Below are 27731 nucleotides of genomic sequence, written 5' to 3'. Positions count from 1 at the left end.
TGGGGATTCAAGATGTTGTAGGATGTAGTGCAGAGCCATATTAACAGCATCATCTGTTGATCTATTTGCTTGGTATGCAAATAGCAATAGTCTTAACAGTGGATCTGTGATGGTTTCCAAGTGGGACAGCACTAGCCCTTTTTCATCTTATATGCCAACCTGTTGTGTCTTGCCCGCCCTCAGAGCAGCCAGGGCCTTCTTACCTGCTCCCGAACACTGAGGAATGTATGCCTCCCGGCCCAAGTCCTGGCTCCATGCCCACACAAACTGCAGAAGAAGGAGAATCTCCCGGCCCCAGCCCTGACTCCATGCCCAGGCAAACGGAGCAGCTAGACCCCTCCCCCTCCTCCACAGCATGTGAGCCTGAGGAGGGTTTATTCCCAACAGCTGATTGGAGTAATCCTCGCATCAGAAGATTGGATAGGCGGAGACAACAGAGGGAAGGGAGGGGCAGGCCTTAATGAGTGCTGAGTCATGGAGCCACACCCCATGGCCTATATAAAGGAGCTACTTTCTGGCAGTCTCTGAGTCAGGCAAAAGTCAAACTTATCTTGCTGAAGTCACTTACTGGTCTCCTGCCTGCTCTGAGGACTTTGCTAGGACTTTGGGCAGAGCTGCAGAGGCAAGCCTGATTCGGATTTCCCTGACCCAGCTGTCAGCGGAGGAGTGGGACACGACACAACCATTGTCCTGGCTTGTTCGCATTTTCAAAAAAAAAATGCTTTGTTAATTTTATTTTATTTGCCAATTCTTCATTTTCCATTAAGTTTAATTTATGTTTTTGCAAATCTATCAAATTTTTAATTTTTTTATTCTGTGGCTGCTTCTGCAATTCTTCCTCTAGATTGTTATATTCCTTTTCTGACTTTTTTTGTTTTTGTCTGTTCTGTTTATTCTTTTTTCCTAAATACGTCATTGTTAATCTTCTAATATCTAACATCAAAAACATCATCAAAAAAGGACAACAAAGAGTGTTCTTTCTGCGCCAACTCAGTAAGCTCAAACTGCCCAAGGAGCTGCTGATTCAGTTCTACAGAGGAATTATTGAGTCTGTCATTTGCACCTTTATAACTGTGTGGTTCGGTTCTGCAACCCAACAAGAAAGACACAGACTTCAGAGGATAATTAGAACTGCAGAAAAAATAATTGCTACCAACCTGCCTTCCATTGAGGACCTGTATACTGCACGAATCAAGAAGAGGGCCGTGAAAATATTTACAGATCCCTCACATCCAGGACATAAACTGTTTCAACTCCTACCCTCAAAACGATGCTATAGAGCACTGCACACCAGAACAACAAGACACAAGAACAGTTTTCCCGAAGGCCATCACTCTGCTAAACAAATAATTCCCTCAACACTGTCAAACTATTTACTAAATCTGCACTACTATTAATCTTCTCATCGTTTCCATCACCAATCTCTTTCCACTTATGACTGTATGACTGTAACTTTGTTGCTGGCAATCCTTATGATTTATATTGATATATTGATCACCATTTGTGTTGTAAGTGTTGTATTCTTTTATGTACACTGACAGCATATGCACCAAGACAAATTCCTTGTGTGTCCAATCACACTTGGCCAATAAAAAAATTCTATTCTATTCTATTCTACTCTATTCTATTCTCTAATATATGCCTTACTAGTATCCCATACATTTTGCAGTGATGTATCCTCTTTTCTATTTTCTTTAAAGAAGAAAATCAATTCTTTTTCCATATATTGTAGAAAGTCCTTTTCATTTAGTAAGTTTGGTTTAATGTCCATGTCACTCTTTTTCTCTTCCCCTTCCATATTATTGTTACTGGGTTGTGGTCTACCCATGTACTTGCTTCTATTTCAATCTTATATATCTTGGAAATTAATTCTGTTGACATCCACATCTTGACCACGACATGTGCCTGTTTGAGTAGAATGTATACTGCTTTTCTTTTAAATTTCTTTTTCTCCATGCATCTTGCAAGTTTAACTCATCTGTCATTGTATAAAATGCTGTAGGTAAAGTCTTCCTTAATTTTTATTCACTTTTTGTAGATTTGTAGTCTAACTCATTATTATCAATTGCATTGAAGTCTCCTATTATGCATATTCTAATATTTTCCTATGTAATTTTGCATAAAATTCTTCTTGATTTTCATTTGGAGCGTAAATCCCCACTAACAATATTTTTTTATAGTTCATTACTATTTCTACCATTAATACTCTTCCTTCCTCATCCTCCATCCTTTTCTTAAGTGCATTCACATCGCACGCCTGACTGGGTCTCTCCTCCCTCCCCACCCCCATTACATTGTGCAAGTGCAGCCTGTTGGATGGACCCACCATTCAACAGATTGAGCAAATCCAAAAAAGCAGGAATGGGCAGTCTGGATGGTGGCCCCATGAGGGGCTGGCAGTCCCAGGCATCCCCGCCTACCTTTCATGGCTTCAGCTGCCTGGATGAGCTCTGTGACGGAGCCAGCCACCCGCTTGGAGTAGCCAGCCAGCTGCTGCTTCAGGTCGTGGCTGGGCTTCTGCAGGATCTGAGGAAGGAGGAGTCATGCTGGGCACCTGGCCACCGTGCACCCTCAGGGCCCACTGGAGCCCACCGCTGCCAGCTGCTGCTTGGGAGGGGCAGGGGACCAAAGGGAGCAGGGAAGCTGAGAGGAAAGGGAGGAAGATCTGGATTTGCCCAGAAGGGCTGGGGAAGCCAGTCGGGTGTCCAAGCAGCCGGATCACAGGGGCCTCCAAGCGCCCTTCCCCCTGTCCCATAGGGTTTCCCCAACTCACAGGATGGGTGCTTTCTCTGCCATGGGCAGCCTGGCTGGGCAGGGAGATGGACCTAGATGAAGGTTAACCTCTCTGCATGCGGGGGCTGCTTCTGCCAGTTAACATTGTCCCCACAGCACAAAGACCAGCACCCCCAAGGTTGGTGGCTTAACGTCTCGCCATGCAGGGGGAAGGCAGTCATCCTTGGGCAACCTTAGGCCTTAATGATTCATTGGCCGAGCCCCAGCCCCTCCCCTCCCGTGGTCACACCCTTGCATGCACTGTATGCCACACTCACCGGCTGGGTCAAGGAAAGGTGGGGAGGGAATAAGGGGCTCACTATTTGGCAGCGGGAGTGGGGAGGGACAGGCACCTACCACGAGGACGTGTTCCAGAAGCTCCAGGTAGCCGCTCGCACACTCCTTGCCAAAGCGCAGGGCACGGTGCCGCACCTCACTGCCCACGTCTGGATGGCACGCAGCTTCCTGGAAGGAGACGGATAGATGATTGCCAGCCCGACACAGAAAGGAGAGGGGCTGCCCTCCACCCCTAGAGCTGCCCAGCCACAGCTTCTGCTCCCTGGAGGAGAGTTGTGAGAGCCCCATTCGAAGGGGTTCCCCTGCCAGTCATCTCCAGCCCCTCCCCCAGGTTGCTTGTCCAACGACTGCACGATCAGATGCCTTCCTCCTCTCTGAACACCACACTGCTCCTGACCGTGTCCCCACTCCTGAGAAATGGCCCCAGGGCCCACCTTGCAAGAGCGCAACATGTCTGCAATGGCACGACGGCTCAGGTTGGCTGTGGCTATCACATCTTCCTGCCGGCAGGAGTTGCCGGCTGCCACCGCCTTGGCTGTTGCCATGGTGATGCCTTTTGTCATGCGAATGAAGTCTTCTGGCGTAGAGGTCTTGGCAGGGGGCACCTGGGAGCAGAACACCTGGAGGAGGAGGAGGAGGAGGAAGAGTCAGCCTGGGAGGGCAGGTGGTCAGCCAGTGGTTACGGGGAGCAGGGGGACCAGCCCTCACCGCCAGCTCCTGCCGAATGTGTTCAATGGTGGCCTCCAGTGCCCGTGTACCCTTGGTGGCCTCATCCTCCACGGCTTTGACGGTCTTCAAGAGTGACGTGACGTTGGTGACCATCACCTGCCGACAACCAGCCAGAGACCTGCTCAAGGACCAGCCAGCCATCTCCTGCGTGTCTCGTGTGGTGCCTCGCCTCTCCTCCCCCCCAATTAGGACTCCGCTGGGCCCACCCTCAGCAGGCACCCTGCTCTGCCCTGACCTTCGCTGAGTTCTTCAGCTGGTATACGGCAGGATCGTCCCCAGACTTGCCGGCAGCAGCTTTGGTGGCACTGATCAGGTCTCCCAGGGCTTTAGCGACGTCCTTGACTGCGTTGATCAGGACCACCTGGGCACAGAGGAGGGCAGGATGAGGCAGAGCAGCCAGGACCCTCCCAGGCACACCTGCCAGCCACCTGTGGCCACGATCCTGACCTGAGTCTCGGGGTCCTCAGAGCCCAAACTGGCAGCGCCCAGCTTCACCACCTCTGCCAGGCGTGTAATGGTCGTCACCGAAGACTGCGCAGCTTGGGCCAATTTCTCCTGGCTCGCAGTGGCGTTCTGCACCAGCACTTTGGTGTCTTCCACCAGCGCTTTGGCTGTCTTCAAGATGCCTTCCCTGCCAAGGAAAGAGCCCATCAGAGCCCACTGGAGACCGAGATGATGGCATCAAGGAGCTCCCGCCCACCAGCCCACAGGAGCAACAACCTGTGGTCAGCAAAGGTTTCCGCATTCTCCCGGTTGAGGGTCCCAGCGGTGGCAAACATGATGGTGGTATCCAGATCTGCGATGATGCCCGACACGGCACTGGCTGCAGTGATGCATGCCTGGGTGCCCCGGTTGCCAGCCTGGAGGGCTGCCAGCACATGTGAAACCTGCAGGGGAGCAAAGGCAGGACATCTGCTATGGTCTGTGGGTCCGATCCTAGGGAGGGGGAGGCACGAGGGGCACTCTTCCACTTCTGGCTGGAGTCATCACCTTCTCAGAAACCTTGCGGGCGCATTCAATCAACTCCTTCTTGGTGTAGGCATCGCTGGGACTGCACTGGAGGGCTCCAGCATTGGTCACGAGAGCGGCACAGCCATGGCCTAGCTCCTGCACTCTGTTCTTAATGTGGGCGCCAATCTGGAGGGGAGCATGGAATTGAAGAAAGCGCCTTACTGGCTACCAACTCTGCCTTGGGACCATTCTATGGGGGGGAGTGAGGACACGTGGTATGCTACTTTTCCACAAACCCACTTTGGAGCTACCCGAATCACCATTGACAAAGGGCCCCCAATATCTACCTTGCTCTCGGCTTTTATGCCTGTCAAGCCAGGCTAGGAACAGGGGCAACCAACTCCCCAGGGAGACAGGGTAGCTTTCTCGAGACAGATGCAGAACTGGGCCAGCCTGCCCCCTTCCCACCACCCCAGGAAATCGACCTGCCTGGCACACTCTCTTTTGCCAGGGTCTCTGCAGTAGCCTCTAAATGCTCCTGGCAAGACCACCTCCAAAGTCCTCCCCTCCCCCAACTCTTGTTCCCTCCCTCACCTCTTCATTCTCTGCTGTGAGGGCAGCGGGCTTGGCCTGCAGGGCGAGGTGCCCGTAGTCCGTGGTGAGCTGGTTGGCCAAGATGCCAAGTTCATCTGGGTTGGTGGTGGATTTGGTCACCTGTGGTGGCAGCGTAACATAGGAGGTAGGAAAGGGGGCAAAAGGACCAGGCCTGGCCTCTGGAAGGGGATCTGCATGGGAACCAGTCCCTCAGCCCTCATGCCAAAAGCCCACCCTTCCCCAAAGAGATCATTCAATCGGCTCACCATCTCCTGTACCGTCACAGCGATGGCCTTGGCAGTCTTCACCATGGTGGTCTGGTAGTCCACAAATGAGCCTTCAGGCTCTCCCATAGGGCCCTCGTCCAGCTGCCCAAAGGAAGGAGAGAGCCCAGGAGGAGGGCTGCTGCCCTGCTTCTCAGCATAAACCTGTGTCCATCCCCCCACCGCTTTTCTTTTGGCTGACGGAAAGATTGCACCAATGGGGGAGGGGCAGGCAAGCTGGCCAATGACGGTGACTTTAGCACCCCAAAAGACTGGACAGCAAATGCTTTCAGGACCTCACTTGAGCCTCTCTGGCTCCTCCTGAACCCCCTGGGGTGCCTACAAAGCTGGTTTGGCAAGGCTTCTAGTGCCAAAGGACAGAAGAGGCCCAATGGCCCAAAGAAGTCCAGATCGTGGTTTCCTTGCTCACCTGGTTGATGGCCTGCCTGATAGAGTCCACCATGCCGCCTACCACCCCCGCGGCACTGGCAGCTTCGTTCAGGGTGGCTGTGAGGTCTTCCACTGCCTCCCTCATCATCTGCGCTGCCTCCTCCAGGGCCTCCTGCGTGTGGGCCGCCTGCTGCAGAGAGAGGCCCCTGTCAGGCCCTGGTCGCACACACGTAGCCTCCACACTCACACACGCATCCGGTGTTAGCCCCACGGGTACCTTGGGGTTTCCCCCAGCCTCCTTGGCCGTGTACAGCATCTGCAGGCCGGACTCTGCCAGCGTCTTGGTCTGGTCCAGAAGGTTCATTTGCTGCTGGTGATTCAGCATCTTGGAGGCTGCGCCCACCGCGGCCATAACCAGGGGTTCAAAATACTGGGCCAGCTGGGAGACCTGGATGAAGAGGAGAAAAGGGTGGGTGGGGATGGGAAGGGGCATCCCTGAGATGGAGTGGTGGGGGCGCATGTAAGGGGTTGGGCAATCAAGGCACCACTCTCCAAGCCCAAACGAGGGGGCCAGTCCAGAGGACAAGAGAGCTGGCGCCAAGGGGACCTCACACTGAGTCTCCCCCATCGTCTTCAGGGCCCCGAGGGCTTTCCGTCTTTCTCACCAAGCGAAAGGACACCCCTCCACCTGTCTCACCCTAGAGCTGGGTGGGCATGGAGAGCAACGCTGGCGTCACAGGCAGCCCAAGCAGAATTGCAAGCAGCCCTGGCCGAGGCTCAGCCAGGGAAGCCAGAGGGCTCCCACCGTACTCCAGAGCGGCCCAGTCATGTCCAGCACCCAGACTCCCCAATGGCAGCCCTTCCGCAGCCTTCTGGGCCCTGGCCTCATCACCTACCTGGGGAAGCCATGCCACCCCAAATCCTCTCCACCCCTCGACCCCCCCCCCAAATGCCTTGAAGGTCATTTCCCAATTTAAAAGATTGCAGCACCCGACTGTGGAATGAAAAAGTGACACCAGGGCTGTCGCCGGTCGCTGCCTGCTGCTGCCAGAGCAGGTGAGGCACCCTTTGGGGACCCGATGTCCCCCCAAGGGGGCCAATTAAAGCTCAGAACAGCTTTTTTACTGCTTGAAGCCCACCTGGCCAAGTCCCAAGTCTTGGGGTCTTCGGCTTTTGCCCCTTCAACTGCCTAACCCCTTAACTGAAGATCTCAGGATTGTAGATTGAGGAAGTACCTTAGGATCACCCGGTGCATCACCTGCCATGTGCAGGAAAAGCATTCCCAGGACAAGCGTCCAGCTTCTTCTTCTGAGAAGCCTCCAGAGATGGAGAAACCTCGACTGCATCCTAATCCTACCACTGGCTAAATTTTGCTTATAGTTAAATGCAGTCTTAAGTAGCTGCCACTCAAAAATCAGAATACCAGCCCATCCACTAGGGGGCTTTAAAGCTGCATTTTTCCTGGGTGACTTTCTGCTGGCCCTACATGAAGGCAAAGGAGGCCTATCTGGGGTCAGCCTGCAGGGCAACCTGGTGGCCTCTCAGAGAAGCGCCCTAGATGCTGGTGGGTCAGCCCCTGTCCTCAATCTAGTCTCCTGGTGGGATGATTTCCAGGATCCCACGGGGCAGGGAGAGGAGAGGCTATGGCCACTGAGGAGGATGGACTGGGATCAGTGAAAGTACAGAACGTCTTAAATCATGCCAACAAATCACAATGGCTGTTTGTACCACAGACCATGTCCAAAAGACTACAATGGCTGTGTGCGATGGGCTTTTGGACTGTGTGCTACCAAACCTGTTTTGATCCTGGCCACGAATCTCCTGCAAATGGAGCCAGGATGGCACAAACCCGAGAGCCAGAAAGACTCTTCTGGCCTGGAGCAAGAGGAAGACCTCAAGCCCCTACAGGGCGGCCAGGCGGGAGGGAGTGGGGGGTGGGGGCTGCAGAGGTTCAAAGCCCTTAGTGGGACTGGAGCTCCCCCTTTCCCGAAGAAAGCATCACGAAGAAGGTGCCGGGGCGCAGCCTGAGAGACACCAGGCTGCAGAGAGCTGGGGCTTGCCAGCCTTCTCGCTTCACACTGGCGGCGGAGTTCTCCTGCTGCTGCTGCTGCGGCAGCCAGCGGCCTCACCTTGTGGCCCAGCTGAGAGGCCTCAGCACGAGCAGCGCCTGCCACGGGTTCAATGAGGTTCCTGATCTCCTGAACAGCTGTAAGCATCTGGTTGTGCAGGGCCTGCAGAAGGAGTCAGTCCTGAGCACCAGTTTGGGGCAGCAGGAGGACAATTCCCCCCTCCCCAGAAGCTGGGGCAAGATCCAATTCTGATACTGGAGGGCCTGCAGTCTCTGACCCTGGCCAGAATGGGCCACCTGCCTCCTTTTCTGCACTGCTGGAGACAGACAGCCCCTCTGGCATTCACAGGCCTTCCAACTTGGTGAACTAGTGGTCAGACTCCCCCCAGAAGCCTGCCTGGCTGCTCCCCCAGCACCAGCCGAACCCCTCCTCACCTCCTGGGAGATGCCTTCGCGAGGCGCCAGCTGCTGACTGATGGCTGCCAAAGAGGCCTGGTCCACGTCGCGGACACACCTGTTCAGTGTTTCAATGGCCTCATCGCACTCCCGCTGGCCAGGAGCCTTGTCCCTGCAGACAGCAACGGCAACCAGATGTGCACACTTGGGCACCTCCCTACTTCCCCCCCCCCATGGCTGCCTCATCTGTTCTCCCCAGTTCTTATAGCCACAGAGATGCCAATGTCCTGCCAATGATTTGGAGGGCAGAGGAGTCACTTTTCCAGACATCTGGCAAGTAATTAAAGATGGCAATTCCTGAATCTTAAGGTAACACTCACATACCCACACACCCACTGTGTGAATGGTGTCTCTCTCTCTCCATCTCTACCCCCACCCACCCACGGGGAAAGAGAGCCGGGAAAACAGTGGGCACCCACCTCATGTTGGTGATCAGCTTCTTGATTGAATCAGAGACAGTGCGCGAATGGCCCGCCAGCACTGACCACTTGGGAGGGTCTTTTGGGTTGACTGCCAGAGAGCGAGCGGTCTGGATGAGGCCAGCTGAGCTTTCCAACATGGTCTTGGCAGAGGAGAGGATGGGCTCCATAGCCCTGCGCCCCTATAGGGAATCAGCAGAGGGTCATTCCAAGGCAACAGGCCAAGGGCTGCCCAGAGTGGATCCTTCCTCCTTCCCGGGCCCCCAGCAACCTCTGCCTACCTCTGGGCTGATCTGGGCAGGGATGGTGGCAAACTCAGGATTAGAGGCGAAGGCGGTCAGGTTTTCCACTGCTTCGATCAGTGGGGCCGTGGCTTCGCGGCAGCGCTCGCGATTCTCTGGAGTAAAAGCACCATCCAAAGCCTGCGGGGAAAGCCCCATTGGGCCTTTACCTTCCATGCTATGATAGAAAAGCTCCCGGAGCCCAGAACCAGCCACTTCCCGCTCCCACAGACAGAAAGCCGAGAGGCACCCACAGCCAAACTGGAGGAGGGTCAGCCTGCAGTGGTAAGGGTGGTCACTTCAACCTCACAGCCACCCTCCCCCAGCCAGAAACTTTTCCCCATCCTTTACAGGATGACTTGGCAAAACATCTAAAATCTGCCTTTTGGGCCAACCTCCGTCGTCAGGCCCAGAGAATGACCTAAGCATGCAGCGCAAATGTAGCTGCTCAGTTCGTGAGCCAGCCAGACGTAGGGTCTCTATTGACCCTGAGCCTTCTCGCTTGGGGGGCTTTGCATTCCATGGCCCCCAAGCGCAGGGCTCTCATTTCTCTCTGCCGAACATCCCCTTCCCAGCTGGGAATCTCAGGATACCTTGATGGTCTTGACGAGGTTGGCTGTGCTGTTGGCTACCTCCTTGGCAGACTGGACAAACTGGCGCTTGGCCACCGGATTGGCGGTGCGGGAGGAGGCCAGTCGGCAGGTATTGCAAAGGGCGGAGGTGTGCTTGGCCACGATGGTAGCAGCCGACAAGACCTGCGGAAGGCAAGGAGGCCCCTCCACCTTAGCTCTACCCACAAGGAAGCTCAAAAAATCACCCCCGACAACAAAAAGCCCACCTCCCTGCCTCCATGTAAGGAGCACCACTGGCTGTGGGGCTGCATTCACAACTGCTTGGCTCAACCCCCTCCCCCAAAACACGTAACAGAATAACAAAGTTGGAAGGGGTCTTGGAGGTCTTCTAGTCAACCCCTTCTCAGGCAGGAGACCCTATACCATTCTGGACAAGTAGTTATCCAGTATCTTCTTGAAAACCTCAGTTTTGGAGCACCCACAACATCTGGAGGCAAGCTGTTCCACTGATTAATTGTTCTAACTGCCAAGAAATTTCTCCTTAGAAACATCCACCTTCCCTCCCGGCCACAGGTAGCCACTACCTGGGACTGTGTGCAGGCTGGGTCGATCAGGTTCTGGCAGGCCATCTGGATGGCTTGGTTGGCTCTGGCAAATTGGGTGGGATCCACCAGGCCTTGCTGACCGGCCTGGCTGTTAGGGTCAGAAACGCCAACCAAATACGCTGCCTGTAACAGAGCATGGATGGGGGAGTCCTGAGAACAGCCCCCCTGCAATGTCTCTGCTCCACAGTTGGGAACATCGCCCCCCCTGCCCCCCCAGCCCCAGCCTCACGAGGGGCCTCTGCCTCCCACCTGGGCAGCCGCTTCTGTGAAGCCACAGAGGGCCTTGGAGGCTGTACTGACGGACTCGCCAAACTCTGGCAGCTTGCTGTTCTTGGCATTCTGTGAGATGCCAGCCATGGCCTCACCCAGCACCTGCAGGAGACAGAAGGCAGAGAAGCATGCGCACGCATGCGTGGCACTGGAATGGCAAGAAGCAGCTTCCCATGCCATTCAGAGAGAGTAGGTTTTAAAGGGGGAGGGAGAAGAGGTTCCAGAGATCCCAAGATGACCCAGAAAGGGGATGGACACCCCCTGCCCCAAACCCCCTTGGAGCAGAAGCTGGACTTCCTTCTGTGGACACCTACTGTGAGCTTTGGGGGATTTGAAGGCCTCAACCAGAGTTCTAAGCGCCTGACTCAACCTGCTGGCCATTGGATCCCTACCCACCCACCCCCGCTCACCTTGGAGTTCTCCATGACGCTATCCAGGCAGTTGAAGTAGGACATGTCACTGACGGCCTGGGTGGGGTTCTCCAGAAGTTCTCGCACCGTCTGGAGAGGGTTAGGGTCAGGGTTAGGGTTTGGGCTAACCCTAACCTGCCCCCCAGTCAGCCTCACGGCACCTGCCCTCCAGGTGGGGCTGGCTCACCTCCAGCTCCCGCAGAGCATTGTCACACTCCTTCTGTCCCGGTGCCTGCTGGGTGCACATGGTGATCAGCTGGTTGATGCTGTCCGTCACAGCTCTGCCAGGGTTGAGGGCAGGAGAGGAAGAAACGCCACCATTAAGCCCGCCCTGGCCTCGAACCTGGGCATCCAGGGCTCTCTTGTCCTAACCCCTCCCTCCTTCCCCAAAAGTGGCCCCATTGAGGCATCCCAGAAGTTCTCAAGGAAGCGGGGGGGGGGGGGGAAGCCCCACTTCCCCATGCCACCACCACCACAAGAGGGCCGCATACCGGGCAGCTGCTGCCAGCTGGTTCTTGAGGTTGGGTGCTGCAGGGTCTGCGGAGAGCGCTTTGGCTGCCAGGAGCAACTTGCTGGAGGACAGCGAGATGCCCTTCAGGTTGGACACCAGCTGGCCCTGGGCCTCCTTGGACTGCAGGAGAGGGAGACAGAGTGAGTTATTGGCCCCTCGAACCACACCCGGCCAGCCCCTCGCTGCAATCGGTGTTCCATGATGGGCGGCCCTCTCCTCTGCTTAAATTCTCTCCCTGCTCCTTGCTAGAAGTGGGACAGTTAATAACAACAACAACAACAACAGAGTTGGAAGGGACCTTGGAGGCCTTCTAATCCAACCCCCTGCCCAGGCAGGAAACCCTACACCATCTCAGACAGATGGTTATCCAACATTTTCTTAAAAATTTCCAGTGTTGGAACATTCACAACTTCTGCAGGCAAGTCGTTCCACTTATTAATTGTTCTAACTCTCAGGAAATTTCTCCTTAGTTCTAAGTTGCTTCTTTCCTTGATCAGTTTCCACCCATTGCTTCTTGTCTTGCCTTCTGGTGCTTTGGATAATAGCTTGACTGCCTCTTCTTTGGGGCAACCCCTGAGATATTGGAAGACTGTTTTTTTAAATTATTTTTTTATTTACATTTATATCCCGCCCTTCTCCGAAGACTCAGGGCGGCTTACAGTGTATAAGGCAATAGTCTCATTCTATTTGTATATTTTACAAAGTCAACTTATTGCCCCCCCAACAATCTGGGTCCTCATTTTACCTACCTTATAAAGGATGGAAGGCTGAGTCAACCTTGGGCCGGGCTTGAACCTGCAGTAATTGCAGGCTGCTGTGTTCTAATAACAGGCTTCTTACCAGCCTGAGCTACCACGGCCCTGCTATCCTGTCACCCCTAGTCCTTCTTTTCATTCAACTAGACATACCCAGTTCCTGCAACCGTTCTTCATAAGTTTTAGCCTCCAGTCCCCTAATCATCTTTGTTGCTCTTCTCTGCACTCTTTCCAGAGTCTCAGCATCTTTTTTACAGTTCCCAGAGCAAGCAGCCAAACCCATCTGACCCCCTTCCCTTTTTGCCTTGGGACTTCACAGGCCTTCTGGAGCGACAACTGTGCCAAGCACAAGGTTTCTCGGCAGCCTGAGCACTTAGTTCCCAGACCCCAAGTGCAGCTGTGCCTTGACCCAGCCTCCCCTGGGTAGTGCCTCTGCCATCAATAGGATGCCAAGAGCAAAGAGGGATCTGGCTGGCCCTGCCACATCTCACCCCAGGCAGTCTGCCAATCCCAACTTTTGGTCTGGCCTGCTCTGCCCCCTGAGGCTGTGCTGGACCTTCAGACTACCCCAAGCAGACTCCCCTCGCCCGCCGCCGCACTGGAACTGCCTTGCAGGAAAGAGTTTTGCATCTCTGTTCACCCCCACCCCCACCCACCCACCCACCCACCCAAGCGTTCTCTGCTCTGAAACCCCCAAGGCCTCACCCGGCCTGCCAGTCATCTAGCTCCCTTAACCATGGGCACCATGGCATCTGCCTGTCAGCCCCCGGGGAAACCTGCCCTGGACACTGTCTGGAGCAGCTCATGTCTTCAATTCACATCCCGCCTGGGCTCTGCCCTTCCAAACATCCTGCTTATGCCTCCAACCACACACGATGTGCGAGTGCACACATGCACGTGCTTTAAGCCGAGGTGCTCCTTCTGCACATGCACTTGAGAGCTTCTCCACCCATCCAGGCAGCTCTTACCTGGGACTGTCCAGCCATCTCCACCCCAGCCTGTAGGAATTCATTGAAGTCCTGGCCAAACTTGCCAGAAGCCTTGGCCAGATTCTGGGGGGTCCCGCGTGATGCCTGCACCAACTCATTGGCTGACTGGTTCAAGCCAGCCGCAGCCTGGTTCAGCTGGCTCTGCGCCTCCTGGAAGTTCTTGGTGCTAGGAGGAAACTGGGAGCAGAAACGGGTTAAGCTCGGAGGCCTGGGGGCCCATCTCAACTCCTTACAAACCAGGAACTGGCCAAAGCCCAGGCATTTCCCTTAAGGACTAGGTCACAACATCCTGTTCTCCGCCTCCCAGACACCTGCAGCCCCTTCTGCTGCCTGGAGCAGGACAGCCCATGGCCCAGTTCGCAAACGCGCAGCCTGGAGGCTGCTAGTTAATCTCCCCAAGACTTCTCGTAAAGCCAAGGAAGGAGAGCGGGGGCTATGCCAAACTCCCCCCCACATGAGCCCCCAAGACCTTCGACTCCCCAAACAGCCAGCAGCCACTCCAAGATCTCAAAGACTGTGGCAGTGTGGATCCGGGGGGGGGGGAGGTGTTGGCGTATTTTACTCTTGGTCCCCCCCAGGGATCAGCTTCAGCAGGGCAGTGGGGGCAGCTCTCTGCACAGTTCAGCAGGTGGCCTGCCCACATGGGGCCAGACTGTGCTCTGCCCTGGCCCAGGGCCCCCCACCCACCCGGATCTAAAGCGGTCCCCCACTCACAGAATCGGCCAACAGCCTTTTGCTAGCCTCGCCAACCGTGTGGATGGCAGCATCGACATCCCGCTGACCGGGCAGGCAGTTGACACAACGGTTTAGGGCTTGGGACACGGCCTTGGCCACCTGCAGAGAGGACACGGAGCATTTGGCCTGTCCTCCCAGACACCTGCAGCCCTTCTGCTGCCTGGAGCAGGACAGCCCATGGCCCAGTTCGCAAACCGCAGCCTGGTTCAGCTGGCTCCCTTAACCATGGGCACCATGGCATCTGCCTGTCAGCCCCCGGGGAAACCTGCCCTGGACACTGTCTGGAGCAGCTCATGTCTTCAATTCACATCCCGCCTGGGCTCTGCCCTTCCAAACATCCTGCTTATGCCTCCAACCACACACGATGTGCGAGTGCACACATGCACGTGCTTTAAGCCGAGGTGCTCCTTCTGCACATGCACTTGAGAGCTTCTCCACCCATCCAGGCAGCTCTTACCTGGGACTGTCCAGCCATCTCCACCCCAGCCTGTAGGAATTCATTGAAGTCCTGGCCAAACTTGCCAGAAGCCTTGGCCAGATTCTGGGGGGTCCCGCGTGATGCCTGCACCAACTCATTGGCTGACTGGTTCAAGCCAGCCGCAGCCTGGTTCAGCTGGCTCTGCGCCTCCTGGAAGTTCTTGGTGCTAGGAGGAAACTGGGAGCAGAAACGGGTTAAGCTCGGAGGCCTGGGGGCCCATCTCAACTCCTTACAAACCAGGAACTGGCCAAAGCCCAGGCATTTCCCTTAAGGACTAGGTCACAACATCCTGTTCTCCGCCTCCCAGACACCTGCAGCCCCTTCTGCTGCCTGGAGCAGGACAGCCCATGGCCCAGTTCGCAAATCCGCAGCCTGGGGGCTGCTAGTTAATCTCCCCAAGACTTCTCGTAAAGCCAAGGAAGGAGAGCGGGGGCTATGCCAAACTCCCCCCCACATGAGCCCCCAAGACCTTCGACTCCCCAAACAGCCAGCAGCCACTCCAAGATCTCAAAGACTGTGGCAGTGTGGATCCGGGGGGGGGGGAGGTGTTGGCGTATTTTACTCTTGGTCCCCCCCAGGGATCAGCTTCAGCAGGGCAGTGGGGGCAGCTCTCTGCACAGTTCAGCAGGTGGCCTGCCCACATGGGGCCAGACTGTGCTCTGCCCTGGCCCAGGGCCCCCCACCCACCCGGATCTAAAGCGGTCCCCCACTCACAGAATCGGCCAACAGCCTTTTGCTAGCCTCGCCAACCGTGTGGATGGCAGCATCGACATCCCGCTGACCAGGCAGACAGTTGACACAACGGTTCAGGGCTTGGGACACAGCCTTGGCCACCTGCAGAGAGGACATGGAGCATTTGGCCTGTCCTCCCAGACAGCTCCCCACCCCAAGCAGCTGCTGCCCCTAGCAAGACCAGGCCCAGCCAGGCCCCCGGGCTCACCTGGGCCAGGCGCTGCTGGCTCTCGGCATCCCCTGGCTTGGACACAGCCTTGCGGGCCTCCCGGATGAGGCTGCTGGCTTTGTCCATGACGTCTCCGGCGCAGTCCAAGGTGACTGCCTGAGCCTGAGGGTCCTCTGTGCTGGCAGCCACCCCCCGTGCAGCCTGGCTGAGGGAGCGTAGCGCTTGCGCTGCGTCCCGGGCTGCAATTCCTGCGGAGAGGGGAGAGGGGCTTGGGAGTCCCTGGGGATGGGCAGCCCAGGCATTCCCACCCTGCACAACCGTCTTTCTGCATCCAGAGCCTGGAAATGAACAAAGGCCTTGCCCCCATCCCAAGAAAGGCAAACCCGGCTGGGCTGGCGCATCTCAAGGGCCTTGCCCCCATCAGCTGGGGGGCAGCTGTAGAGCAAAATGAGCCCCTGAACCTCTCAGGCCAGGCAGGGGAGGACAGGCCAGACATGGTAGGCCACTCACAAACACTCATCCCTCCAGCCACAATTGTATCTGCAATTGTCACAATCCCTGCAGAACCAGGTACCTGTGTAGTTCTCGTTGCCCTGGGCAACTTCTCCCAGCAGGTGAGCAATGGCAGAGCTGACTGCCTTGGTGCTATTGCCCAGGTCCTGGGCACATTTCTCCATCTGCAGCACAGACAGGCTGTCAGGAAGGGCCCGGAGCCCCCAGAGGCCACCTCCCCCCCCCACAGCTTCCCTGAATCCCACTGCCCAACGTACCGTCTCCCCTGGAAGGGGCTTCAGTTTGCCATCCCGTGCAGCCACCTTGGCCTCCTGCAAGTCTCTCTCCAGGCTCTGCACCAGGCTGAGGGCCGAGTCAATCTCCAGTGGGCCACAGGCCTCCTGAGCCTGGAGGGAACAGGGGAACCATCCTGGTCACCTGCACACACTGCCCCCCAGGGGGACTTCCTGCCAAGGCCAGGGGTTCCACATTTTCCTGACAAAAGGGAAGCCACACCCCCACCTTGGGAAAGAGGCCAGGCTCAGCCAGGCCTGGCACAAGCAGTCTCCCAGACAAAGTGAGGTGTCTCCCCTGTGCTCCTGCCCCCTCCCGCCCCCACCAGGGGGGTGATACCCAGAGCTCCACAAACAAAGTTGCTGACCTTCTGTGCTGCTGTGCGGAGTTCAGCAAGAGCAGCCGCCAGGTTCTTAGCGCACTGGCTGAGCTGCATGGCAGAGGCCTGATCCAAGACAGTGGGCACCGTAGCCTTGGCGGCAGCCACCATCTTCCCACCAGGCTACAATGGAAAGAGGACAGGTAGGTGTCACATGCAGTGGCCAGGCTTGCCAAGCATGTGCCATAAACCCTCTGCTAGCCCCTGGCCGGGCCAGAGCGTCTGCTCACCTGCAGGAAGTTCTGGCTGGCAGCAATGAGGGCTAGCTGGGCACTGGGGCTGTCCGGCTGCGACTGGCTGCCACGGACTCCCTGCACCAGCATCGGGATCTGATCAGCCACCACCTGCCAGGAGAGAAGAGGGGAGGACGTCTCGGCTGCAGGCCCACCCTGTCCTACTGGTGGAGGGAATCAGAGGGAGCTTCGAGGATAGGGTTTGCCCCCACCTTCCAGCTTACCTTGCAGCTCTGCACAAGCTGCTGCTGGGCGGAAGGGTTCTTGCTCCCCCCGGCACTGTGCTGGGCAGCAGCAATCATCTGCGTGGCAGCTGCAGCGGCTTGCTTGGCTGCATGCTGAACAGAAAGATCCAGGTGAGACCCTCACTTTCCGAGTCAGAAAGAGCTGGCCAGGAAGAACAAAAGCAGAGAGCCTTGCCCTTTCCCAAAACTGACCTCTAGCCGATGCACCAGCTTCTTCTTGATAGCGTTCTGGGCTGCTGCATTGGTAGCCATGCGGAGCCCCTCAGCCGCTTCCCGCAGCCGCTGCTGCTGCTCCTCACTGTCTGGGTGGGCCGCAGCCCCCTGGCAGGAAGGACGGAGGCCGGTCAGGAACAAGCTCATCCCCAAATTCCTCTGCTCCATCCGGAAGGGGCAGCTCTAATAAACAGCCACCTGCAAGGATGGGCTCTGGCAGGGCCCACTCGCCTGCAAGCTGCCTGCCAGAGCGTGCCTTTGCCTGGCACTGCTTGCCCAGGGGAGAGGGCCATTTTCTGCATTGTCCAGCTTTGGCCATAGATCCAAACAGGCATCGCCGATCTAAATGCCCCAACACTCTTCTCCGTGCAGACCTTTGCTGCTTCCACCATCTTGGCTGTAGCATCTGCCAGGATCTTGGCGGCACTCAGCAATTTCCGTGAGTTTTCCAGGTCGGTCTCCCCCTCCGCATCAGCCTTGATGGCGTTCACCAGGTCAGACGTCGCCTGGGCCAGGATGCGAGCCTGACGAACCATTTCACCTGGGGAGCAGAAAGCAACGAGAGCCCGTGAGGGGTGGTCCAGCAATCACGGCTGGCATCCTCTTGCAACTCTGGGGCTTTGCAGACAGGGCAGCCTCCCAAGCGGCGTTCCTCACCAGCGTCGCCCATGGAGCTGAAGATGTTCTCAGTGACGTTGAGGATGGTGTCAGTGGCCTGGTCGTAGCGCCCAACAGGCTGTCCACCTGTGGCATGCTGCTTGATGTGCTCCAGCAGGTCATTCAGCGCCTGAGTCACTGCGGTGGCGGCCACCCCCACCTGCTTCAGCAGCTGCTCGTCAGAGGTGGCTGCCTGGGAGGCGTCCACACAGCCTTCCACTGACTTGGCCACCAGCTTCCCAGCCTCGATCAGTTGTTCCTGGCAGACGGGGGAGCTGATGGTGGGAGCGACCACCTGCCAAAGAAGGAGCAAGGTGCACAGGTTAGGAGAGGGCTCTCTGGCCATCATCCAGCAGAGAAAGGAAGAGGGCCTCTGGGCCCAGGCAAGAAGGGAGAGGACCTTCTTTTTTTTGGATGCTGAAAAAGCCTTTGATAGATTGGATTGGCAGTTTTTGTTTAAAATAATAGAAAAAAGGCAATCTGGGGAGTATTTTATCCATGCAATTAAAGCAATATATCAGAAGCAAACAGCACAAATAATAGTAAATGGTGGGTTAACAGAAACTTTTAAAATTGGGAAAGGGACGAGATTCCCCATTACTTTTTATTTTAACTTTAGAAATTCTTTTGAATAAAATACGTGGTTCACATCGAATAAAGGGAATTAGAATTAAACATCAAGATTATAGATTAAGAGCCTTTGCAGATGACTTGGATGTTACTGTATCTCAACCAATATACTCAGCTATTGGTTTAAAAGAAATAATTGATCAGTATGGTAAAGTATCTGGATTTAAGGTGAATCAGCAAAAGACAAAGATGATAACTAAAAATATGAATATACAACAAAAAGAAGAGTTAGAAAGAACTACAGGTTTTGAAATCGTTAAAAAGGTTAAATATTTAGGAATATATATTACAGCTTCAAATGTGAAATTATATAAAAATAATTATGAGGTATTGTGGCAGAAGGTATGGAAAGAAATGGAGAATTGGAGGAAGTTACAATTATCTTTGCTGGGAAGAATAGCAGCTATAAAAATGAATGTTTTGCCCAGGTTTCTATTTTTGTTCCAAATCATACCGGTACTTAAGAACAATACCAAATTACAGGAATGGCAAAAAGGGGTTAATAATTTTGTATGGATGGGCAAAAAACCAAGAATAAAAAATAATGCAGGATACAAGGGAAAGGGGGGGTGTCTTAAAATGCCTAATTTAAAATTGTATTATGAAGCAGTTGTCTTATCATTAATTACTGATTGGATTAATTTAACTGAGGAAAGAGTTTTGAATATAGAAGATTATGGTTTGTTGTACGGGTGGCATGCTTATTTATTATATGATAAGAAAATTGACATTTAAAAGTAACATAATTAGAAATGCATTATTGAGGGTCTGGGGGAAATATCAATATAAATTAGATGGAAAGATTCCAATATGGGCAATCCCGAGACACATGATAGAAAATATAAATATATATCAAAAGATGGAAGTAGTTACTTATAAAGAACTTCTTTGTATGGAAAAGGGGGAATTACAATTAAAATCCAGAGAAAAGATGGGGGAAGAAGGGAAAAATTATAAATGGTTTCAATATGGACAATTACAAGCTAGATGGAAATTAGATCAAAAAATAGGTATTAAGCAAACTGAGGATAATTTGCTAAAACAAATGAAAGATCAAGGTCAACAGCATATTAAGAGGTTCTATAATGTATTAGTAGAAATAGACTCTGAATTGGTTAAGGACTGTATGATTAAGTGGGCACAAAATTTTCAACAACCAATAATGTTGGAAACTTGGGAAAGAATTTGGGTGAGGAATGTTAAATTTACACAAGCGCAAAATATGAGAGGAAATTTTTATAAGATGTTTTATAGATGGCACTTAGACCCCAAAAAAGTTGTCATGTATGTATCCTAATGTACAGGCTAAATGTTGGAGATGTGATTGTGAAGATGCCACTTATTACCATATATGGTGGACTTGTAAAAAAGTTAAAGCATTTTGGATTAAAGTATGGTGGATTATGCAGAATATTTTGAAAAAGAAGATTAAGTTTACTCCGCAGTTCTTTTTACTAGGAATAATTATGGATTGTACAGCTATAGAGACTAAACTGATTTTGAACTTAATAACAGCCGCAAGACTTTTGATTGCTCAATATTGGAAGAAAGAAGAACTACCTACAATTGAAGAATGGACACTTAAAGTATCAAATCTGGCAGAAATGGCAAAAATTTCTGCTTATTTGAAAGACTATACACAAGAAAAATATATTTTAGAATGGAAAATGTGGATTGATTATATTCAAAATAAGTATCAGATAAAAAAATATCAAATAGCATATGAGTAAATTTAGGAATTGTTTTGTATTAGATATATTTTTAAAGGAGAGGGGAATTGAGAGTGTGATGATGTGTGGAGTGACTAGAGATTATAATTTAAGATTTATTTTGGATTATGATTGTTAGTTTTGATACCCCACATTTTGTTCTGGAAAGTCTTGGGGGGGTAAGGGGGAGGGGAATTAAGGGGGGGATGAGGGTAGAAAATGGAATGATGGTTAATGTACAGGGATTATTGAAGATGTATAAATATAATTAATGGAGGGTCGGGTCTGCCCAGCTACATTTCAGAATGGTGGGGAGGGAGAAAGGAGAAGAGAGTAGGAGGTAGGAAAGAGGAGAAGAGGAAAAAAGAGGGAGGAGGAGAAGGAAGGTGTAGGGGGGAGGGAGGAGAGGATGTAGATAAGAGAAGGGGAGGAAGGTGTGGAAAGTAGAAGAAGGTAGAAGATGGAAGAAAGTTAAAAGGAGGGGGTGATGACTGGGCAAGCCCAACTAATTATATATGACTGTACATTAAATATGTTATTGGACATGTATGTAAAAAACTTTTTCATAAAAAAAAAAGGAGAGCCCCCCCCAGGTCCCCCGACAGAGGCTGTGCTGCTGACCAGCCAAATCCCAGGCAAGAAGGACCCACCTTGGTGCAGGCCACCAGCTGGGAAGTGGAGAGGGCACACTGTGTGGCCGCAGCGATCACCTGCGTCTGCAGCACCGAGTCCTCGGTCTTCTGGGCCACGTTCTTGGCCTTTAAAACCAAAGCGGCTGCCGCACTGGCCACTGCCTTGGCGAGCTGCATCAGCACATCCTGGGGAAGTAAGGGCCACATCAGGCCACGTCCAGCGCAGGGTCTCCACTTCCTCCCCCCAGGGCCCCTGCCTGGAGGTGGGTATGCTTCCGCTGCCAGCCTGCCCAAGCAGGAACCTTCACCACCAGAGCAATTCAATCTCAGGCGCAGACTGCCACACACCAAGCCCATCACCAAGCCCAAGCAGTCACAGCTTGGGGGCTGGGAGAGCAGAAGGGGCTGCCAGGGCCGAGCACCCCCTTGTGCCAGTTTGTAAACCTGCCCGCCCCCCAGCCTCTCTTTTTCTGGCCAGCTGAAACTCCCCACATCTAGAAGGGACCCTATATCTCTGGGTGTTCAGAAAGTGCCAGGTCACCCCTGAGAAAAGGAGATCAAATGGGGGATCCTTTACGAGGGGCTTTCAAATTAGACGGTGGGGATTGGCAGCGACAGAGCCTAGCCAGAAAGCGGCTTTGAAGAGCCCGGCAGAGAGAAAGCTTTGCAGAAACCCCTCCGCCAAGCACACCGATTGGGGACGGGTTGGCAAGAGCAGGGGCTGTGCAAGGAGCACAGCTGCAGACCAGCTTGGGCCCTTTTACCGTCTTGGCATCGGGGGCAGACAGGGTCAGGAGGCGCCGGCTCTCCACAATCTGTATGTGAACATCCACAACTTGAGAGAGAGATTATGCCAAGCCCACGAACCTTGGTTGCCCATTGTGGAGTCACTTTCCAGGCTATCAGACCTCACTGAATCCCCACCCCAGTCCCCACCAACTCAAGGCACAAACCTCAGTTTCGGACCCTCCCAGCAGATGGTTGGAGCCCACCCGGCAGGGAAAGCTCGCTCTGCACCGCCAACTGACTGCCGACTCTCAGGGAGTCCTTGCTGGGGTGGAGCAAACTCATTAGTCTGTGACCCCAGACCCTGTGGGCCTGGTAGTCTTGGCTTCCTTTGTGGGCACCCCTTTGGGGATCAGAAGGGCCCGCTATTGCCCCTTAGTCCCACTGACTTTTCTCCCAGTCTCGCCACCTAAATACTTCTCTGTAGTCCCCCCGAATGTCATTCAGCCACTGCTGAGCCGGTCCAATCTCTTTGGGGTGGCAGGGTGAGACCAATCTGCTCTCGGCAGACCCCTCACCTGGAAATGGGGATCCGTGTCACTCTCGCCAATCTCCTGCAGCAATTCTCCACTGGTCTGTCCCACCGCGCCAGCTGCCTGCAACAGATTCTGCCGTGGCTGGAAGTAAGAAAGCAGGGCGCATGTCAGTGCCTGGTCCTCGGTCTGGTCATGTGCCCGAGAAGGGCAGGCTGCCACTGTGCACCCTCTGGACTGTCGATGACAAGAGTCACTCTATCCCCCAGGATTAGGAAAGTAGCTGCTGCAGGAGTCAGGGCACCCTGAGACAAAAGCCCCACCAGGAAACCTCCAAGACCAGCCCAGGAGCCCCTGAGCCAGCACTGCTGTCAGGAAACTGACTCTAGGTCTCAAGGTGGGCAATGTTTCCACTCCCCACCGCTGCTTGTCCCAGCAGGACCAGAAGTAGAATTGCACTGCTGGAATCAGGCAGGTGCCGAGTTCACCTGCTCCTTTGATGTTCTTTTTGCATGGGAGCTCAAAGCAGCAGTCACAGCGTTCCCTCCACCTCCATTTATTGCACAACAACCCTGTGAGTTGGGTTGGGGTGCAAAGGAGGGATCAGGCCAAAGACCCCCAAACAGATTCCACTGCCAAGGGGGATGGGAACCTTCAGCCCCCTCCCCCTCCCACCGGCTCCTACCCCACCCTGGCTCTCCTAGGTCCAGTGTCCCAAGTCAACTTCCCCCCACCCCTTTAGAGCAGGTTCCGGGCCATTCCCTTCGTTGCTGACCTCAGCGCTGGATGGCTGGGCTGTCTTTAACAGTTCTGAGACAGCCCCAGCCAGATTTTTAGCGGCATGAAGGAGCTGCCGCCCATTGCCGCCCTCGTCCTCCATTAGTGCCGCCAGCAGCTTCACCCCCTTGGACATCTCGGTCAGGTTGGAGGAGATGGTAGTAACGGCGCAGCCCACGGCTGTGTAGTCTGTTTCTGCCGGATCACCGGCGGTCAGGTTGACCACTGAAGCCGTGCCTGCGGTGATGGCATCGACTTGGGAGTGGATTTCGTGCTTTGACTCGTCCATCTTGTTCTTTCGCCAGGCCTTGGAGGCCTACAAGTGGAGAAACAGGCATCATCCCAGGGGTTCGGCCCCAGGAGGGGACTCTCCAGGGGGACACCCAGCCTCCTTCCTTCCTGGCCCTCTCACCGCATCTTGGCCCAGGGGCGGGAGGGTCTCGAAGTCATCCAGGCTGGACTGTGCAGCTTTCACAGCTTGCAGGCTGGAGTTGAGGGTACCCGTGAGGGCCTGCTGAGCCGACGTCTGCAGGGCATAGCAGAAGGAAGTCGGATGAGCCAATACCCCCCTAACCATCCCACCTCAACAGCAGCAGCAGCAGCAGCAGCAGGAGGGCTGGGCAAGCAGGGCAAATGTGGGGCTGCCTCCCTGTTTCCCAAGAATCAGAGGTGACTTCAGGAAGGGGCACCAAGCTTTGGAGGGCAGCGGGAGTCCCAAGACCGTGCCTGAGCAGCAGGGGATCCAGGGGATGCAGTGGCTGACGCTGAGGCCATCTAGGAGGTCCAGAGTCCAGCCTAAAGCATGGGACCCTTACCAGAGGGGGCATGTGCCCCCGATGCATCTGCCCACTCGTGACCTGCTGCTGGGCCTGGGGCATGGTGCCCATCTGGAAGTTCTCCGGCCCACTGGCACCCGGCCGTATGATGACTGGGAGGGCCACGGAGCTGTGCTCGGCTTTGTTCAGCTGGTTGAACTGCTGCTGCAGAAGGGTCGACCTAGGAGGCAAGCAGGGGGTGAGGCGCAGCCCCCACTGCCCCCTCCCCAACAGACTCCCACTCCCGCTCCGGTAAAGCCGGTCTTACTTCTTGGGGGACACGGAGTCCTCCAGCATGGTGGATTCCTCGTCTCCCTCCAAGCCAAAGTGGTCTTTGCTCTTTTTCTGCAAGGCAGAGGCAGTGGTCATCCCTTCTCCCCTGAGCCAGACCCCGAGACAGCAGCTGAAGCCACACAGACCAAGCCAGGGGACACACACCTAGAGTGAGGCTATGGCTCAGGGCACCCCTTGATCCAGATCAGGAGCCAGCCTTCCTCTCGGCCTGGTCACACCCTCTTGGCCAGACCCCCACCCACCCGAGACCCACCTTCTTCAAGATGATGTCAATATACCCAGCGATGAGCTGGGCAATCTGCTCCCCTTCAGTGGTCTGTACAGAGTAATAGCCGTCCTGATAATCCCCAAAGTCCTGCAACCCCAAAGCCAAGGCAGTCACTGGAGGGGAGGGGGTTCCGGCTGGGGTTGCTGCCCCCCCCCAAGACATAACTGCTGAAGGTTTTGCTGCTCCTGAAAGTGGCAGCCAGAGAACAACGACTCTCCCCACGACCGCCTCCCTCCCCACTCCTGGGCTGGCCAAAACAAGCCCCACTTGCTGCCACTCAGGAGCAGCGGGACTGAAAGGCTAGGCTGCTGGGGCTAGGCTGCTGGTGAGCGGCCAGCAGATTCAGCCATTCCGCCTAGCCAGTACCACCCCATGACCCCTTGGGGGGGTGTCTCTCGGGGTGGTAATGGGATTGGAAGGCGGGGGCTTGCCATTGTCCCCAGCAGCTGCAGTCAACTGGCCTAGAACAGATCAGCCCCAGAAGAGGGGGCCTTGGGGTGAGAGCAGATGGATCCCACCCACAAGATCCCCCATCTGGGGTACCCCTTTAACCCGACACAAAAGGTTGTCATGGGGCTGCTTCAGGTGTGGCTAAGGGAACGACGCTATTTGGCAGAGGCCAAATAGGAGAAGGTCGCCAGGCGGCACCTAATGGCAGGTCTGCCAGTCGAGAGTGCCAGGGTTGAAGAGCATGGGCAGGGCAACCACAGAATGCCACAGCTGTTTCAGAGGGCAGTTCTCTGGATAACAGCAGCAAGACTTGTATTTGCGCAAAATTGGAAGTTAGAGAGAATCCCATCAGAAGGTGAAGTAATAAAAAAGATCTTAGATTGTGTGGAAATGAATAGATTAACTTTAAGAATAAAAGATAAAGAGGAATCGGTGTATTTCAAGACATGGGAAAGATTTTATGTATGGTTAGAAAAGAGACAGAAATAAAAGTCAATAAATAGATAAACAATGTTAATAAATGGAAAAGAAATGAGAAAAATGGTAATGAAGAAATAGAAACCCAGATATCGCCAAAATAGATGGAAGACGGGGGATGAAGAAGAGAAGATTATAGATATAAATGTACAACCATGAAATGATGGATTGGGTAAAATAGAAAAGATATCGAAAAGAAAGTATATATTATCAGAAGATTGGAGTTGCTCGGATACCAAACAAGGGAAATATTATACAACAAAGAAGAAAGAAAGAGGAATAGAAGGTAAGATAGAGGAGGTGAAGGAGAGAGAGGGATGGAAGAAAGGAGAAGGAGAGGAAGATAAGTTAGGGGATAAGAGTAGGAGAGAAGGTGAGAAAGGAGGGAAAAAGAAGAGGAGTGGGGGAGAGGAAAGGGAAGGAGGTATGAGGAAGGAGGAAGAAGGTAGGAAAGGAGAAGAAGGGAGGGATAAAATGAAGGGAAAGAAAGGGTAGAAGAGCAACTCCAAAGATAATTAAAAAGTTTTATTTTTGTGCTTTCTTTAGAGAGGATATGTATGATTATTTATGAATAAGAAAATGTACATTTATAATTATGTATAATATGTATAAGAAAAATAAAAAAACTTTTATAAAAAAAAGAGAGCAGTTCTCTGGGAAGTGGCCTATACAGCCCTAAGTGGTTGGGGGCCCAGGCAGACTCTGCCTCCTCCAGAAGTCAGGGGGCTCCCAGGGTGGCCTCTCCCCTCCAGATCTGCCTTTCGCCTGCAGACTTTTTGGGGAGGGGAGGGAGGGGCTTCCCCAGTCAGTCCTTAATGGGCCCTTTCATCTCTGTGGCCTTTTTCTTGGGGATGGAGAGGAGCCCTTACCAGGGTGAAGCTCTTGGGCGAGGCTGCCCAGCGCTTGATGTTGGTCAGATTCCATTCCTGGATGACCTCCTTGGTCTTCTCGTCCACACGCATCACACACTCCTTGGTGATGCCCAGGAGACGGGGGACCAGCTTGTTCTTCCCCTTCATCTTTTCCTGCAAGGCAGGTGCCCATGCCATAGGGTGTGTCCCCTCTCCGGCTCTGAGCAGAAAGCTCCAGCCAGCCCCCTCCCCCGCCCGCCAGAGCCAGAAACCTCCCTCCTCCCTCCCAGAGCCCCTGAGCAGGCTCTCCCAGGCGGGGGCAAAAGGGGGCCTGAAGGAGCATTGCTTACTTTGACCAGGAAGAAGGAGACGCCGTATGTCTTGAGCGAGCGGGCAAGTTTCACATACCGTACTTTGGCTTCAATCTCACTCATGCTGCCACAGTTCTTGTGGGCCTTGGGGGAGGGGAGGGAGAGCAGGTGGCTGCATTCTCTTTCCCCCAAATACAAAACCCCTCCCTGCCCCATCGCTCTCCCAGCCCTTCTGCACCCTCCTCCTCCTGCAGATTCTCTCCCCCACCCCCGTCTCCCCATGCTGGCCAGGCCTCCAAGGCCCTTCGAAAGTGGAGAGTGGGGCAGAAGGGACGTGGCCCACAACCTCCACTTTCAAGAGCCCCTCTGCTTACCAAGAAAATCTTCCGCTCCCCCTTCTGCTTGATGTACTCCTTTGGCAGAAAATCTTTCAAGCTGCACAAGGGGAAAGAGGGTCTCTGTCAGAGATGGGCCGGACTCCCCTGTTCCGTTCAGCCCTCGAGCCAAATGCCCAGCCGATGGGACTGCAGGGGCAAACTCTGCTACCTGCCCAAGGAAAGGACCCAGCGAGACCTGGACCCAAGCTACAGACAGGCAGACTCACTCCAGAAACCCAGCCTTGTGCTTCTGCTCATTGTGAGGACCAAACTGGATCTGACACTGGTAGCCAGCAAACTCGCAGGCTTTGTCAAAGGAGACAGGGTGGGAGCCATTCAGGATGTCGTCTCGGGCCTGAAGACAGAGGAGCAAGATCAGCACGGACCCTCCGCACCACTCCTCCCTGGAAGTGCCGGGCCTCCCCGAGCAGCCTCCTTTGCACGCAGACGGGCTAAATTGTCCCGTGCCGGTGCCCACAGTGAAGGGAGAAGCCCCGGCAGAGGGGCAGCAAGAGGCACCTGGACATATAGGAGGTTGAGCTGCACTGGGTCGCGGGAATCCACGTTCTGGTCGGAGTAGAAGAACTTTCGCCGGAGGAGCAACGTCTCGTTGTTATCAATGCCCTGTTCGCGCAAAGTGCGTCCGTGATCCAGCCAGTTCACTGCACAAGGAGGCAGGGTAGGATGAGAGCCGCCAAGATCCCCTCCGCCCGCCCCCACGCCTCCCCCTGAGCATTCGGCTCGGCTCACATACGCTCGTCATCCGTGTGGAGCTTCTGCTTCAGCCTCTCCATCTTCTTCTCATCGCGCAGGAGGGTCTTGTCCTTTCGGAGCGTGCCCGTCTGCTCCTCCTTCTTCTCCTCCAGGATCTCCCGCACCAGCGAGTACTCGTCATAATTGGTGATGCCTGGGGGCACAAAGC

At 54.3% G+C, this 27731-nt stretch overlaps 1 protein-coding gene across 1 annotated transcript in view; it reads right to left on the bottom strand.

The window, feature by feature from the left end:
* Nucleotides 1-27731, bottom strand: part of TLN1 (talin 1) — a 44721-nt gene that overhangs the window by 4323 nt on the left and 12667 nt on the right. Inside the window, exons 5-50 of the mRNA XM_058172560.1 lie at nt 27564-27716; nt 27329-27471; nt 27037-27164; nt 26807-26867; nt 26472-26576; nt 26140-26295; nt 24329-24430; nt 24050-24126; nt 23782-23962; nt 23379-23492; nt 22965-23282; nt 22235-22333; nt 20949-21116; nt 17960-18254; nt 17677-17843; nt 17282-17410; nt 17069-17182; nt 16842-16955; nt 16600-16734; nt 16217-16345; nt 16021-16123; nt 15486-15694; nt 15260-15379; nt 14525-14722; nt 11569-11708; nt 11265-11358; nt 11078-11167; nt 10647-10769; nt 10377-10520; nt 9814-9975; nt 9221-9361; nt 8940-9121; nt 8500-8632; nt 8126-8227; nt 6274-6444; nt 6037-6186; nt 5610-5711; nt 5344-5463; nt 4789-4935; nt 4519-4685; nt 4246-4429; nt 4034-4159; nt 3778-3894; nt 3504-3689; nt 3130-3237; nt 2421-2526 (exon numbers count right to left, since the gene is read on the bottom strand). Coding sequence (XP_058028543.1) covers nt 2421-2526; nt 3130-3237; nt 3504-3689; nt 3778-3894; nt 4034-4159; nt 4246-4429; nt 4519-4685; nt 4789-4935; nt 5344-5463; nt 5610-5711; nt 6037-6186; nt 6274-6444; nt 8126-8227; nt 8500-8632; nt 8940-9121; nt 9221-9361; nt 9814-9975; nt 10377-10520; nt 10647-10769; nt 11078-11167; nt 11265-11358; nt 11569-11708; nt 14525-14722; nt 15260-15379; nt 15486-15694; nt 16021-16123; nt 16217-16345; nt 16600-16734; nt 16842-16955; nt 17069-17182; nt 17282-17410; nt 17677-17843; nt 17960-18254; nt 20949-21116; nt 22235-22333; nt 22965-23282; nt 23379-23492; nt 23782-23962; nt 24050-24126; nt 24329-24430; nt 26140-26295; nt 26472-26576; nt 26807-26867; nt 27037-27164; nt 27329-27471; nt 27564-27716 — 6513 coding nt within the window. The remainder of the gene's footprint in view (nt 1-2420; nt 2527-3129; nt 3238-3503; nt 3690-3777; nt 3895-4033; nt 4160-4245; nt 4430-4518; nt 4686-4788; nt 4936-5343; nt 5464-5609; nt 5712-6036; nt 6187-6273; nt 6445-8125; nt 8228-8499; nt 8633-8939; nt 9122-9220; nt 9362-9813; nt 9976-10376; nt 10521-10646; nt 10770-11077; nt 11168-11264; nt 11359-11568; nt 11709-14524; nt 14723-15259; nt 15380-15485; nt 15695-16020; nt 16124-16216; nt 16346-16599; nt 16735-16841; nt 16956-17068; nt 17183-17281; nt 17411-17676; nt 17844-17959; nt 18255-20948; nt 21117-22234; nt 22334-22964; nt 23283-23378; nt 23493-23781; nt 23963-24049; nt 24127-24328; nt 24431-26139; nt 26296-26471; nt 26577-26806; nt 26868-27036; nt 27165-27328; nt 27472-27563; nt 27717-27731) is intronic.

Source organism: Ahaetulla prasina, chromosome 2 (assembly GCF_028640845.1).
Source record: "Ahaetulla prasina isolate Xishuangbanna chromosome 2, ASM2864084v1, whole genome shotgun sequence".
NCBI lineage: Eukaryota > Metazoa > Chordata > Lepidosauria > Squamata > Colubridae > Ahaetulla > Ahaetulla prasina.
Note: the sequence above shows the minus strand (reverse complement) of the source record. Positions and strands in the feature narration are given on the sequence as shown.